Source organism: Perna viridis, chromosome 8 (genome assembly GCF_037379345.1).
Source record: "Perna viridis isolate PV_CMFRI_1.1 ecotype Kerala chromosome 8, ASM3737934v1, whole genome shotgun sequence".
Taxonomy (NCBI): domain Eukaryota; kingdom Metazoa; phylum Mollusca; class Bivalvia; order Mytilida; family Mytilidae; genus Perna; species Perna viridis.
In genome coordinates, this window is record NC_142452.1 from 16,358,859 (window position 1) to 16,375,324 (window position 16,466).

General features: G+C 33.5%; 1 protein-coding gene across 1 annotated transcript; it reads left to right on the top strand.

Moving 5' to 3' along the window:
• The first annotated feature begins 3,442 nt into the window (after positions 1-3,442).
• On the top strand, positions 3,443-14,258 carry LOC148609529 (sushi, nidogen and EGF-like domain-containing protein 1). The gene is made up of 4 exons (XM_088543123.1): positions 3,443-3,673; positions 9,238-9,531; positions 11,536-11,667; positions 14,037-14,258. The coding sequence occupies exons 1-4, from the start codon at positions 3,443-3,445 to the stop codon at positions 14,256-14,258; spliced, it is 879 nt and encodes a 292-aa protein (XP_088399249.1).
• The last annotated feature ends 2,208 nt before the right edge of the window (positions 14,259-16,466 follow it).

Sequence of the window (16,466 nt, forward strand, 5' to 3'; positions counted from 1 at the left end):
TGTCTGACTTGAATAATACTGTAAGAAACAGTAGGTTTGTTTGTTTGTTTGTTGGGGTTTAACATCCGAGCAGCAATATTTCAGCTATATTCAGACGATGAATATGAAATGGATGATCGAATGAACATTAAATGATGATGGAATAAAAAAAAGGGATGGGACACAAGGATAATGGGGTTGACAAATTTTGATTGCCACTGGAAATAGGGAGAGATGGGTAGGGTCGGGCAATTTAGTCTCCTGTGGCGGAGCCCTATGGTTCCTACTCCGGGAGAATACCACAGTAGGGTTCTTTAACGTGCGAGGAACGTGGCATCTTTCCGAACACGGTGCACCACTATGGTTTGCGGTCAGGTTTTCCGTATTATAGCCTTACAACCCCAGCATGTAACACACCAGGGTTACCCCATTCCACCACCTGGGGCACACAACCCAGTTGCTCTGTGGGCAGAGCGCACTAGCCCCCGGCTAAGCTTCTGAGCACTATTTAGTCGCCTTTTACGACAAGCTTAGCGCTGCTGCAGGCCTATTCTTTTGACACCCGGACCTGCACGGGACAGAAACAGTAGGAAACTGTTTGTTATTCTTGGGAAATAAAATTTTTTGGAATACTTTTTCAGTGGAGGGATGGGGTAGGAATTTATCATATTTGATATGCTTGTGGCACAAGGCAAGAAGTATTTTACACGTCACTACACATGCTATTTCATAGTAATTTTAATTTTTGCATAATTGTCAAATCAGTGTTCACTATGGCAAGGTTGCACTTACCCACTTCCATAGATTTTTGTCATTTTATAGGCTTATGCCACTCTTTATAAGGAATAACTTGTAGCTGCACAAGATTGTTGGAGTAGTCATTCATGTTATCTCACTTCTTGTTATGATTCAAGGCTATTATTCAACATTTTTGTACTTTTTTTTTTGTTCAGTGTCAACAAGTCGCCATTTTCGGGGATAGGAGTGAAACGTCAAAGAATCTCTTTTATTTCATCATTTAAAATAATTTTATCACATTAGGTTCATTGTAAAGGTCCCAGTTTTCATTTGTATGTAAGGTGCACCTTGCCAGACTTGAACATGTTTTTTGTTATAAAGAATAGTAGATGGTACTATTTTGTCAAAGGAAACTTACGCATTGTTGTTTCGTCTGCTATATTGATGCACATTTATGAAAGTGGTGTCCGATCGTTTATTTTATGACAACTTGTCCATTTCTTACCTTCACTCGAATTGTTTTATTAATATTTTAGTAGGGATACTAAAAGGACAAGTTGACATAACTTATCTTTGCTGTTTTAAGCATTTCCCATTGTCTAAACACCCCGCCCCTTACAAAAAGGACAATCTGCCGTTGATCACTTTAGGTCACCTGGTACAAAATCCCAACATATATAAACGCAAAAGTATTTCAACATGGCAGATAGCTGAAAGTATCTTCGGCGGCAATTTACAAATTCAGACTTTTTGTCAGAAATCTTTCCAGACTTTATGTGAGGAAATTATACCAAATATGGATTTCCCTTAACTTAAGGAAGAAAATAATGTCGTATGTCCGCCGCTAATTACTCTCTATTTATGCGAGAAGTTTAACTGAATAATAAAACCGCTTTCATGAAAGCACAGTGCTATCTCCTACCACGTCGAACACTACCCGTACAGTTGATATAGTCGTTATATATAAACATAATCATTATTATAATAAACGTTTTGAAGTTAACAACAAAGACCCTTATCTTATGAGCGGCATCTGGATTACCAGAAACATTAGGAATCCATGGTCACAATAAAACAAAGGAACGCATACCAGATCCGATCTCACGGGACAAAGAATAATACCAGAAAACCCTATGCATATATATAAACAGAAGTAATACCTATAAAAAGTAAACCCATAAAAATGGAAACTACAAATACAACTATTAAAATCGAACAGTTATATGAATATTGCGCTACATGTTCTACATGTACATTACGGTAACCACCGGCAGGTATTACGGACAGGATACCGGCGGGTGGCTTACAATACCATTGCTGATGACCGAAATTCGAAGTAATGCAAACTTAAACACCCCTCTTAAAAACTTCTAAAACTGTAAGATTTAATTTTTCTTGAAATACATTTGATACAAATTCTAAATGCTTTATTTGGCTTCCTATTTACATTTGTTTTGGTATGACATTTCTTGTAGGCTGTTTTGGGGTGCCACATTACAATGTATTTGTGATGCTGCTTACGAGAGATAACTCTTGTTACATGTGTATAACATTTCAAAATTTAAAACATTTATATATAATTGATAATTTCGTATTTTGAAGTCAATAAGCAATTGGCAAATCAGTCCTTTGATGAACTAGACACATACAATATCGCACAAATACAAAATAAACCTATACAGTATCCGCACACACCTAAATAAACATAAAAGATAAAACAGGAATAAAGCTAAAATTTAAAGACATTCACGTAACACGGTTGAAAAATAAGAGGAACTGATAGAAAATGCACAGGAATATTAAAGTAAATAAGCAATCAAAAGCCTTTACCTAGGAATATTGTTGAGTTGCACAAGTAGATCTAGCATGCTCTGATTTTGCCCAAGAACTACAAGACATATCCGATCTTTAGAGGCAAAAAGTACAACAAATTGAACAGAATGGGATCACAACACAAGACCTGTCGATGCAATGACGCTTGTAAAATCTTGAAACAATGGATACTTCGGTTTTGATACAAAACTTTCCTATCTAATTTTCAAATAGAAACTATGAGCCAAACAAGTACGAATTTTCAGTATTAAAAATGGGAAATGATTTTGTATAGTCGTTTGTAGATTGTTACGGGTATCATCTTTTTAGGTGGTAAAGACGTGTTTTGATTTTGCTAATGAAAATAATCTACCGATTCCGTAGTCGGTTAGATATTTCTCTTGGATTTTATCGTCAGACGGTTACTCTAAATCCCAAGTAAGGCCTCGATGAAGATCTAGATGACACCTCAAGAAAAAAACAAACGGGATTAAGAAAAGAGAAATGGTGCATTGACCATATCTTTACTCTGAAGAATATTATTGAACAATAAGCATAATAAGTATTACGTAAAACGCCACTTCTAGGCGATGTCATTGATTCAAGATTTGAACCAAGATTCAAACGGAAATCAAAGAAATATAATCCAAGGATAAAGATAAGAAAGGGAAAATAGATACACACATTAAAAAAATTAAAACAACAAAATAACACCTACAAAGAAACAAAAGTAAATAAGCAACCCGGGCGCCACAAAAAAACTTGGAGCATAGACCAGGTGCACCAGTAGGGAAAGTGTCATATGCTTTTCTTGCATAAGTTTATTTGTATTTAGTTCCCTTTAACATGCTCCAAGTTGGACTATAAGTTTATTCGATAATTGAACCGTAAAGGGTGCATACTTCATATAAAAATGCGCCTGCTATTGGAAGAAATCCCAGTCTTCCTCACGATGTTCACTAAATTATATGTGGTTACTTTATTCTTATTTTCTGATGTTTTAGGAATATCTATTGATGAACTTTATCCTTTTGGACCAGAACATGGGGATACACGAGTTCCGCCACTCGACGATGAATCAACATTGCCTGTTCCTATTCAAAATGGTTTCCCGTTTTTCAACAAGCAGCACGATTTTCTTATTGTAAGTAAAACTATTTTTATCGAGTTTTGTCCTTTCTGATACATGTTAAAGGTGGCTTAAACCGAAAAAGAAATCATCGTAAATTTCATACAATTATGTCATTAAATGTGTTTAAATGTTGGCAATTTGTGTTTTTTCTTTGTAGCACTGTCATTTGCCAGTATCATAATGTTCTTTAGCACATAACTACATCTATGGTATTGTATTCGTAATAACTTGCATTGTGCATATTCAACACACCAAATATATATCTTGTGAGTGCCAAAAGAAATTACCTTACGTCTAGTGTATGCCATAGGTATAGACTTTTGATCTCATGTTTCATGTATCCCAAATGTTTCGGCTATGTATCACTTGATTGTCAAGAATATTTTTACTTATCTTGTATTTATCAATAGTATTGTCTATTTTTCTGGTGTAGTTGGAAAGTATCATTACTTTTTTCCGTGTATATCATAAGAAAAGACTTCATGCCATGTGTGTGTCAGGAGTATCTGTTCAAGTTTTATATTTAATATATACAATCATTTCGCTTATTTGCCAATTAATCTTGGACAACACACTACTGGTACAAATGTATTATGATTATATTCTGTAAAGGAGTTTTTATACACGCAACCACAATGATATTACCCTTTGGTTCTCATATTATAAATTTGTAATTCAGTTTATGTGACCATGTCGATATCTCATCAAATTAGAAATGACTAGGTTGAGTAATCGTTTTTCATCAACTAGTAAAGAGGTATGAGAAGAATTGGTGTTGATTTTACATATGATAGGGTCATATTTTTGTAGGTTTAAATTGGTCTGGAACTGGCGTGTCAGTTAACTTCTTGTGTAATTTATATTCAGTTTTTTTACGTTGTAACATAGGATTCCGACATATTTGAACTGATTTTAAAAGGGGGTTGCGATCACGCCAAAGTATTTTAACCCCACCGATTTTTTTTTGCGACTGTCCCAAGTCAGGAATGTCTAGGCTCTGTATGTATTGTTTCGTATTCATCTTTTGTTTATTTTCATGTAACTGAAGTATATAGTGACACTTCTATCGCTATCGAATTTAATATGTAAATCCTAAAAATTAGGTATTTCACTTTTAAATTCGGTAAAACGTGAGGAAATTAGGCATTTTTAATGACCAGTGACTGTACCTGTGTAGATTGATGATTTGAGGCCAGCTGCAGCATGCGCTGTGTTGTGAGGGTTTCATCTTCGTTCACTGAAGATCAATGGACTGGCATTTTTCATCCAGGTGGGATTGTTGTCTCTTTGACATATTTACCATACATATTCTCATTATATTGGTAGTGCAATCATTTATCTTTTATGCATTTCATGCTTTCTCAAAAACTTAATAAATCAACGCACATAAAAGTGTCTATTTGCCTTTACATTTCTATTTTATGTTAATTATTCTTTAATATTATCTGAATTATACGCAATATAGGTACAAGTTGAATATCGAGACAACTGTATATCTGACGTTTGCAACTGTCGAGACATAAAACCATAAACATCTTTCTGTATTTTATTGCGTTTCATTTGTGATTTATTTGTATTTAGTTTCCTTTAAATAAAACTAAAAGTCATTCCTATATTTTACTGTATGATTTCACTTTATTTGAACTTTACTTCTTAGTATAACACTTAGAAATTCAAACTATAACATAGGTTAACGTTAATGCAATTCTTACAGAGGTTTCTTACTTGCGGTAAAAATAGACAGTTACTGTATCAGAGAAATTAAATGTTTATGACATTAAGAGGATTTATTTAAATAAGATTAGTTGTATCAAACTGTACACAATTCTGTATGTTACTGAGCATGACAAAATACAGTTTGATGGAAGAATTTTAAATGGCCCTATTTCTGACTAAAGCTATCACATAATTTTGCAATCCATCAATACAGTAATAGTGATTTTTCACAATTTCTTCGGCTCCACCTGAACTAACTCGAGCTTGGTGAGCTCCATAATTGAAGTTAGCACCTTACAAGATTATGCTCACCGGCAAGGTGACAGGTGCAACTGACAGAACAGGGAATACGTACCCAGCAACACGTGATGTGACTCCCTGCCTTATTGTGATCATATTGAAACTTCTTCTTATTGTGTGATGTATACATCACCCATGTATGATGTTCCCTCATACCCATGTACTTTCTTTGTATTTCAGTCTGATAGCTACATTGTGTAAGTAGAGCGTTTCTGCTTCATGGCATCACTTTTGGCCATGTACTTGGATTTTTAAAACATTGTTCTGTCCTTTTGTTGTAATTTGTCTGTTTTGGCTGAATTCTTAGTTATTAATATATAAAATCGGTCCGTCTGTGACCCAGAAATGTGATATTAGTTGAACTGAAAATGGTTTTAACGTTGAGTGGAGTAGTAAACAAATAGCGGGTTTCATATTCAACCTTCCATTAAGGCCACGTCGCGTCTTGTATAAAATTGTCCCTACCTAGACCTCTGTTGACAGCTGTATGTTTAGATGTGTATCTGAGTCTTAATGTATTACAATGAACTCAGATAATTCCCTTAGTTCATTGGGTTTTTTTATTATATTCTGTAATGGCGTTCTTATACAGGCAACCAAGTGATATTACTCCTTGGTCTTCATATCATGGATTTGTACATATGTTTCTGCTAAGCTTTAAACCGTCAACCTTGTACACATTCGTTTTGATTGAATACTCCCTTTCTTTTTCATCAACTAGTTTAGAGGTATTGGCTGTGCAATATTTCCACTTTTCCTAAATGAATTTCATAATTCCTCAAACACTTAATAAATCCCCGCACATGAAAGTGTCTATATCTGTATGAAAATAGATAAACATCATTGCAATTCTTAAGAAACTTTTTACTTACTTTACAAAACAAAACAAAAAAAAAACAGTTACTGTATTAAAGAAATTAAATCTTTATGACATTAAGGGGTAGGTCAATATTTTATGCAAGATTAGTTTATTATATGGTACAAAATTCTGTGTTACTGGGCATGATAAAATACAGGTTAATGGAAGATGAAAAAGAACTTTTAAATGGCCCTATTTCCGACTATAATTACCGCATTATTTTCGCAATCCATCTACACAATAATAGTGCTTTTTCACAATTTCCTCGGCTCCACCTGAACTAAATCGTGTTCGGGGAACTTCAAAAATCAGATTAAACAATACCAAACTATTTACCAAGATATATGCATCTTACCAAATTATGTTCTCCTGCAATGTGACGGTTGCAACTGACAGAAAAGGGAATACTTACTCCGGAACACGTGATGTCGTTCCCTGTCTGAGTTTTCCTTTTTGTGTGGTGTCTTCATTTTCAGTTCCTTCATTGTATGTCAGTCTGATAGCTACATTGTATAGATAGAGCGTTCCTGCTTTGGTTATGTATTTGGATTTTGAATTCCCGTGTTATCTTTTTATTTTTTATTTTCTATATTGTGTTTGTTTGTTTGTTTGGTTGTTTTGTTTTTTTGCGTAATTTCGTAATGATTAATGCAAAGGTCGGCTACTTGGTAATGTGATATAAGTAACACTGAAATGATTTTGAAGTTAAGTAGAATGATAAAACATACAGCATAATTGACCTTCCATTAAGGCCACGTCTCGTCTTGTAAACCGTTGTCATTACTAAGACCCCTATTGACAACTGTACGTTTAGATGTGTATGGAGTCTGTATGTCAAGTGTATCAACGCATTGCTTAGTGTATTTCGAAGCGTATCGTCGCCTTGTGTAGTGTATATGAAGCGTATCAACACCTCACCTAGTGTGTGTCAAGCGAATCGACACGTTGTGCATCTTAAGAGAAGTGTATGTCAAGGCTTATTTTTGCATTATGATTATATTATACAACCATTTTTCTAAATAGTTAAACTTCTTATAACTGGATTATGACACCGATTATAAGTAGAATGATTCGATTGTGATCCATATTTTAGATGACAAATTAAGAGACATTGAAGTTAAAATTTTCTTATTTTTTTCGTTACGCCTTTCCTGTTTCCTCGAATATTTATTTTCCAATAACAATTCTGTCGCAGTATACAATAATACAACCATTGTTTACAAAACGTTTCATTTTATTTCAATTATTTTCTAAAATCTTAAATAGTTATTTAATAAATATCTACAAAAATAACATTATATACATTAGGTAAAGGTACAACTACCACCTGTATATCGAGACAACTGTATATCACATGATTGCAACTGTCGTAAAATAAAACACAAAAATATTCCTACATTCTACTGTATGATATCAGTTTATTTAAACTTAAACACTACAAATTTAAACTATAAAACTGAAAATAGATTTAAATGAAATGAAACAAATGAATAATCCTCACCGAACTAAACTGTGTCCTTTCTGATTTGATTTAAATGTATTTATTCAAAAGCGAAAAGGATGGAGAGGTAGGCGTACCGAGTTATTTTATTCATACATATTTTATTCAATAGTGAAAAGGATTGGAAGATAGGCTAAACCAATTCCGTAGAACAGACAGACAGGCAATGAAAATAAAAAGACAGTTTGCCATTTTTTTAGTACGAGTATTTCGACAGAGCAATATTTCGGTAAAAGATAAAATAAATGATTACATATTTATGTACGTCTTTGGAGATAAAACTGCTAAATTTTTAGGTATTCCATACAAAAAGAAGTGTAGAGATTATCATTAGCATCGTAATAAGCAAGGATAGTAAAAGATGTTTTCATTCTGAGAAAGAAAATTTTGAGATATGATAATCAAAAGAAAACGGAAAGAGCAACAAAATAGATATAGTAATACCAACAAACAGATGTTCTGTTGAATTAATTATTCATTGAATTTTACTTTTTCATTTGAATTTTATGATTTTTCTGACATCAAAAAGAGCAGTATCAAATAAAGTAAATATTTAAAATAACATATAGAGAAGACAGGATGTGTGAGATTACCTGTATAAAACAGTACAAAACTCCATGTATTACTGGGGATTAGAAAATACAGGCTTTATCTTATATTTAATACAACACGTTTTACACAATCCCATTTCCGTCCATTATAAACACTCCTTCGCCTTTTCACAATCCAAACAACGCAGAATTCGTAGCTAGAGTCATATCTGATACAACCATAGGTGTTAATCTTCAAAAATATTCCTCTCAACATTTTCTGCGAGGTTTTGTTTTTGTGACATGACATATGTTTGGCAACACACCTCATTTGAACTTCCATCCAATTTTACTACCAAAATTTATCGTGCATTTTCTACCCTGAAAGATTACACGCAAAGTTCCTCTATTACAATATTTGTAATGGTCTTTATCATAGCTTTGGGATAAATTGTTTTGATAAGAATTAAACTAATTTCTTGTGATTTTAGACCGAAAATTCAAATATGACGGAATAATATTCCAAATGAGGCTATATCTCCCATTTTGACACAGGCACATAAGCGGACCTTGTTATATTTCATATGAAATAACACAACTATTTTCTGATAATTAGTATCGGTTAGTTTTACAACATCATTTTTATAGTTTTGTTTTTCTTACTTTGCAGGTCAACACAAACGGGATTATATCATTTAACGGCCCCATGAAAGTTTATTCCCCAAAGCCATTTCCTTTCAGTGACAACATAGAATTAATAGCTCCATACTGGGCTGATGTTGACACGGACCTGGGAGGAGATATTTGGTATAGAGAATCTGTAAACACTACTTTGTTAAAAGTTTCTTCCTACGAAGTGAAAAAACAGTTTCCAGAACTGTATAAATTTCAAGCATCTTGGCTGTTCATTGCCACTTGGGCTGATGTTCCTTATTATGGAGCAAATTCAAATGGTACAACAAAGGTAATATATTTGTGCTTGATAATTTTACGATACAAAGAAGACAAAAATTAACAAAACAAAGACAACCTAAAACATCTTGCAATCCTCACTAAAGTATATCTTCCACTTCCAACCCAGCAATCATATGGTAAATAAAACAAACAGGAAGTTGATGTCGCGTCACACTGAAATGATTTTAAAATGTTTTTGAAATGTTTAAATAAAGCTACTGACAAAATATCTAGAGGTAATAACAAAGAATTCCGGTGAAAACTGTAGCAAAAATACTGTGTAAGGACTGACACGATGACCAAAGCAGTGGGTACAAATACGTCCGATACTAAATAATATATAATGGATAGAAAATAATCAAATGACTAATGGAGTTGTTTGTGTTTGTATGAATGTCTCTCTGTGACTCTGTTGCATACGAAAATCATATAACAAATAGTGTTAGGTCATTATTTGATTAAACATTGGCAAAGAAAAGTGCTTCTTTTGTTTTGTATTGTATTGTTTTCTAAGTATTCTAAGCATACGTACTTTGATACTGTATAACCATTTGTAATACAGATTTTTCCTGTTTTAGCTAGATATTGCAATTTGTTATACGGATTTCCCTGTTTTTTCATGATATTGCCAGTTGTTATACGGATTTCCCTCTTCTACCTTGATACTGCCAGTTGTTTTACGGATTCCCCGGTTTTTACCTTGATATTGTCAGTTGTTATAAGGTATTTCTGTATTTACCCTGCCAATTGTAGTACGTTTGGTTCGTTTTTATGGATTTTGAATATAAGAGGTCACTGTTTTTCCACCAAGCACGCGATTGTATTGGATAGAGTGACGACGGGTTAGATCGTGGCCAGAATGAAATATCAGAAGCTGGATGACATTCCTATCTGCCTCTCTTACACAGTTTTATTACTAACCTATGGAAGTCCATTCCTGTCTTTTTTATTTCATTTCTTGGAATTAAAAAAAAGTAATTTTTCATACATGTCATTACCGTAAAGACGAAAACAGTAAAACAAGATTTGTATTAGATATTTTATTTTATACTTTTCTAAATAACTTAAGAAATATCTCACCGAAACTAAAAATCTGTAAAGGATGGCTAAATTCTATTTAACATTTTAAGCATGATGGGACATCAGGTAAAGACATTTTGAAGTGCATTTATATTTTATACGTATTATATCTCACCAGCGTTTTCACATAACAGTGTTTTCTTTACACAAATGCGTTTCCTTTGACAAGTACAATACTGTCTGTTATTTTTTATTCATTGGGTATTTGATATTGTCGTGGTAATTGGGGTGTGTGGATCCATTAAAAACAAAACATCACTGAAAAATTCTCTGCAGATGAGAGTCAACTTAGTTAGAAAGACTTAGAATTATACTGTAGACTCCGTACATGTGTCCTTCTCTAGCGGTCAACAGCCGGTTACCCTTTACCTTTTTTAATTAAATGATATCAATTGTTTATGAGCGCTTATTTTTATTGAGGATACATGAGTTACTTAATGGTTATTTTGGCTTTTTCCACCTTTAAACCTGTAACGGATGTCGTAAAAATGTCATTCAATAAACTCGAGATTTACCATATCAGTTCAATATTTACGTAGCAATGGCGAAAGATTTGTTCCTCATAAGGCTTGTAATTTACCAGAAATGTTACTAGTTGTTAGGGATATGAAAACGGCACACGAAGTTCCCCTACGTATGCATCATTATCATTATGTAACATCTATTCGTAATCGAAATCAAAATCATGTCTTATTTGTCAGTGACCAAGTGCTTATATTTTTTTTTATCTTCAGGAACAAAAACTTCGCATTTGTAATAGTTTTACCTGAATCTCAGACAAATTATCTTTCATTTTTTATTGATCCATGAGGCCATAAATGTAAGTTCCAAACGAAATGTCTATTTTGCTTACCCATAAAGTTAAACGTATCTACACTATCTGTTAATATGCAAACCACAAATCATAATTCAAGTTTATAGTTCTTACTTGTAGAGGTGTACATTCCAGTGTGTGTTGATAACGAATGGAAAAATATCTTTTGCTATATTTTTGTACGAAAAAATAGAGTGGACAACAGGAGGCGCTAGTGGTGGAAATGCAGGCTTGGGTGGCACTCCGGCGCAGGTAGGAAATGTATATTTTTTCTAGCAACTTTTAAGCAATTTTATAAACGTATACATTTTGCATGAGGATATTCATTATGGAAGGGAACTTATTGATTCTATCTGCCAATACAATCTAATACAGATAATTAAAGGAACATTCATAAATAGATAGATAGATATATAGATAGATAGATAGATAGATAGATAGATAGATAGATAGATAGATAGATAGATAGATAGATTTCGATTTAATTTCAATTATACACGAATTGCGGCATATATAACACTGTCAAAATTAAATTCACATATCATATAAAATCTAAAGAATTGCACAACGATACCATTAAAGATGTAAATGCACTATAATAAAATATTTGATGAACAAAGTTTTTGGTCAACTAACGACCTCCTTCAGTGCAACCTACTGATTCCCTGGTCACTTTGCTCACGATAGTTTTAAAAAAGAACAACTTTACTTTTAATGGAGGCCATTATCAATAAATAAATGACACAGCTATGGGTACCAAATGGCCCCGTCTTATGCCAGCATGTTCATGGGCAAATATTTTAAAAAGAATTACTTGAATCCTCGAACTCTATAGAAAAACCTCTGTCTTGGTATAGGTTTATAGACGACGTGTACATGAAGTGGGTACATGACAAAGCAGAACTAAACAATTTTATCGCACGTGCCAACAATCAATATCATTCAATTAAGTTCACTAAAGAAACATCTGCTACTAATATCTCATTTTCGATACTTTTCACACTTTATCAAAGGGTGAGCTGTCCACAGATCTATACTCCAAACAAACTAACCTGTCTAAGAGTATACCATTTCGTCAAACCCTTAGGCTAGGACGCATTTGTTCAAATGACGAATCCTTAAAAAGCGTCTAGGTCAACTGACGAGCAATCTAAAAAGATGAGGATATAAATAAAAGACCATAAAAAAATTCCAAAACAAAAAATAAAAATATACCAAGGAGTAGCATGAAACAGTACAAGGCAAAGAAAAAGTGTAAAAGAACTCTTGATCTAACATACCACCCTTACCTTTAAAAACGGCCGCAATATCATTCATGACTACTGGTCCTCTTCCGAGAAAAAAATCCGCACTATCCAAATTCTTTCCCGAATCACTTATGATTGCTTTAAGACAGTCAGACAGTTTGCGTAGTCTGCTTGTAAGAGCTGAAATATCTAAACCAAACTTGATTTCAAGCGGGAGTCGCTCCAGTGATGACAAAAGGGGTAAATGTTGCAAACAAATGCACTACTCGTCATTATTTACCAGCGCAGTCACCGGGAAACGCTACAAATTTGTCTGTAACATGCACTACTGCAAGAGCTCTAATGTGATACATTTGCTCCACTGTCCCATCTGTGACCTTCAATATGTTGGTGAATCTAAATTGCCTTTCACAGGCACTTGAACGGACACAGGAGCGATCTAACATAAAAGCTTTATAGATTCAACAGTTCAGATTAACAAACCACTGTTTCGATGATTTCAACAAAATGCAAATTCTAATCGTGGAACAAAACACGATCTGGAGCGATCTACAGAGAGTGAAGTGGGAGGAATTTGGATAAAAGAACTCCGTGTTTTACATCCACATGGAATTGATAAAAAAAACATTAAGCTCTTCCTGTTTTGTATAGTTTCTTATCATCACATTGTTTGTATTTTTTGCTTTATATTTTTACACAATGTTCAAGATCAGCACAAAATGTGTGTCTCTATAACACAATGTTCAAGATGTTTGTTAACTGTCGGCAAAACTTTAATATGTTACAGGTATTAACCTGAATATGTAGTGAGTTTTGTTCACAGATAATTTTCTTTCCTACACACTCAGGTTTTAGCACTGAAGAAGGTCATTTCATTTAAATCTTGGGTATTTTTCTGAGAATAAGTTAGTGTTGGAAAATAATATTGAAAATCACTAAAAATTAATTAACTGCTGAAACTATGTAGGGATTGTTTTTTCTCTAAGTATATCGATGGACTTCTACTTACATGTAATATTTTCCTTTATTTCATACGGACAATTAAATGAAACGTGATTTTGTAAATAAAAACTTAACCACTCACTATTTTTTAAACGTAAGTCTGTAGAAGCTATGATCTAAGTTTTCGAAAAAGATTATTGCCCTGCTTCAATGTGTGGATACTACGTTTATCATGTTTCGCATGGGAGAGTTTGTCGATAAATATTCTACGCAACGTGTCAATGTTTTCGTCGTTTTTGCACTTCGATAATAACCGGAGAAACACGTTCGAATTACATGTGGAGAAAAGAAAAGGAGTTCATATTTACATCTACCAACCAATATAATCGAATGGAAGACCAAAGATGTAAATACATCTGCACTATATTACAGGTTGGTTTTGATGCCGGAGACGGCGTCAACTTTTTTGTTATAGATTCATCAAGAAAGCCTGAAATAATCAACGTTACTATGATGTCAAACATTGGTGTTCCTGGAAAATTTTTATTTAGAGTTGACAGCGCAGATATTGAAAAAGATGAATGCAACATTAATGGTATAGTATATACTATTGTATTGTATTTGGTCTTAAAAACAATGTTCATATACACCTAGTGTCAAAATCTCGAGTGCCTTAAAAGTTTTACATTCTTTCTATCAATTCTGTTTGTTTTAGACATACCGTAAAGCGTGTATTTTTTATGTATGTAAACTTTCGCGATTTGTGAAAAGTGGGTATAATATTTCTTAGTTTAATTTTTCGTGTCTTCCGATTTCAAACAATGGTAATTATATGTAAGGTATCTCGACTAAAATTTGAAATGCTTTTAGCGATTATCTAAATGTCGCTTATATAGTGAATATTATAATTAGAACCTCGCGAAAATTTCTCGCCTCACGGTCAAACCTTTTCATATATGTAGAAACTTGTCAAACTCAAATTCGTCAAATCAAATGACTACACTTGTATCCCATGTGCTCTATCTGGATGTGCCTATAAGATTTACAAGACCGATATAACATCATAATACTCATGTTCGTTAAAGTTAGTTAGAAGTGTTACTTATCCAACATAAATATTCTTATTTTATCCTCTCTATTTTGTAATAATTAAATATCGCTTTAATTTGAGTCATTTGTATTGATTTAACATTACTATGTTTTCCATCAGTTCATGAGATTCAAAATGCTACAATCTTGCGTAAATATACAGACAGACCAATATTGCATATATATTATTAAACAGAGTTAACTTTTTGTTAATACTTGTTCATTCCGAATCTCTAATAAAAATGTTTAATTAAAAATGATTATGATCAAGAATACATACTAACAAAATATGCACTATCGATTTTAAAATATGTTTATATGTTAAACAACCGAAAGGCGAACATAATCACGTTTTCTAATCCAAAATAAAACTATCGATTCATGCAGTTTGACAGCAATCCATACATCTATTTAGTCACATTATAGGTTTAAATGAATGTTCATATAAAAATTTGGCAAATCCTATGATATGGGTGGTACAACTTTTCCCACTGAATACTTTATTTCGATGTGTTGTTTATTTAATTTGTATGTCGAATATTATAAATATTTTTATCGACATAATTTTGTAAAAAAGAATAGTAAATAATAGTCTGAAACTGCTCTTTTCACAATTTCTTAACCCACCCTAGATGATCAGTAGTTCCATTTAAAAGATATATTCCTTGATATCCATGTCTAATATTATGTTACCATAAATGTTACAACGGTACGAGTTCGAGTCTCGAGTCCCGCGGAGGGAACGACCAAAAATTTGCATCGCAAATTTGACAGTTCTAACATCATTGCGAATTTTTCAGACCCTTCTATACGTTTATATATATCTTCCCTGTATCAATTTGATCCGATTGAGCAGTGTAACGAATAGAGTCGTCACATTCTGAGACGTTTATATAAATTTATAAATTGTATTAACATACCATGTTGATCCTCGCCGTGCATGCTATGTATCTACATAGTAATGTACTAGCAAGTAAGATGGTAGAGTTGCCTCACCCCATTAGACTTCTTATACATGTAGGAATTATATACTTGATGTGGCTGTATTTGTATACTGTTACAGATCCTCTATTGGCTTTCTCGATACCATCAGAGGTTGTCCTATTCAGTTACATTATGTGCTAATGTTCGCGCTCTAGATTTACTTACAAGGAAGTATCACTCGGTTAACGAAAGCTATATTTTATATAGCCTAGTTGGCCGAGTGGTCTAGAGCGTTAGTCTTAGTGCAGGTGGTGTTGCTATAGATGTCAGAGAAGAAAAGGGGTTCGAATCCCGCTAAGGGAACGACCAATTTGCGTCGCAAATTTTCAACCTCGAATTGATTCTAGAGTTGGGGCGTAATTTAGGCTGGATTATATATGACGACACTATTCGCTACACTGCTCCTTCGGACCAAATTGATACAAATTGATAATTAAATCCAACGATGTCAGAACTGTCAAATTTGCGACGCAAATTTTTGGTCGTTCCCTCCGCGCAACTCGAACTCGTACCTTTGTGAGACTGCCTGTACAAAGTCCAGCGCCCTAGACCACTCGACAAAAATATTTGCATCGCAAATTTGACAGTTCTAACGTCGTTTGGAATTTTTCAGACCTTTCCATACGTTTACATATCTTCCCTGTATCAATTTGATCCGATGGAACAGTGTAGCGATTAGAGTCGTCACATTCTGAGACGTTTGTATATATATTTGTAACGCAAATTTGATTGTGTCAGGAAACATATTTACTACATATGTTACCTTTAATTTTCTAGTTATCTTTTAAG

What these genes read in the sequence shown, in the direction of transcription:
- LOC148609529 (XM_088543123.1), top strand. Translation starts at nt 3,443, where the DNA reads ATGCGCCTGCTATTGGAAGAAATCCCAGTCTTCCTCACGATGTTCACT. An exon ending in AGCAGCACGATTTTCTTATT is followed by an intron (nt 3,674 to 9,237) that starts GTAAGTAAAACT and finishes CTTACTTTGCAG; the next exon opens with GTCAACACAAACGGGATTAT. An exon ending in ATTCAAATGGTACAACAAAG is followed by an intron (nt 9,532 to 11,535) that starts GTAATATATTTG and finishes TCTTACTTGTAG; the next exon opens with AGGTGTACATTCCAGTGTGT.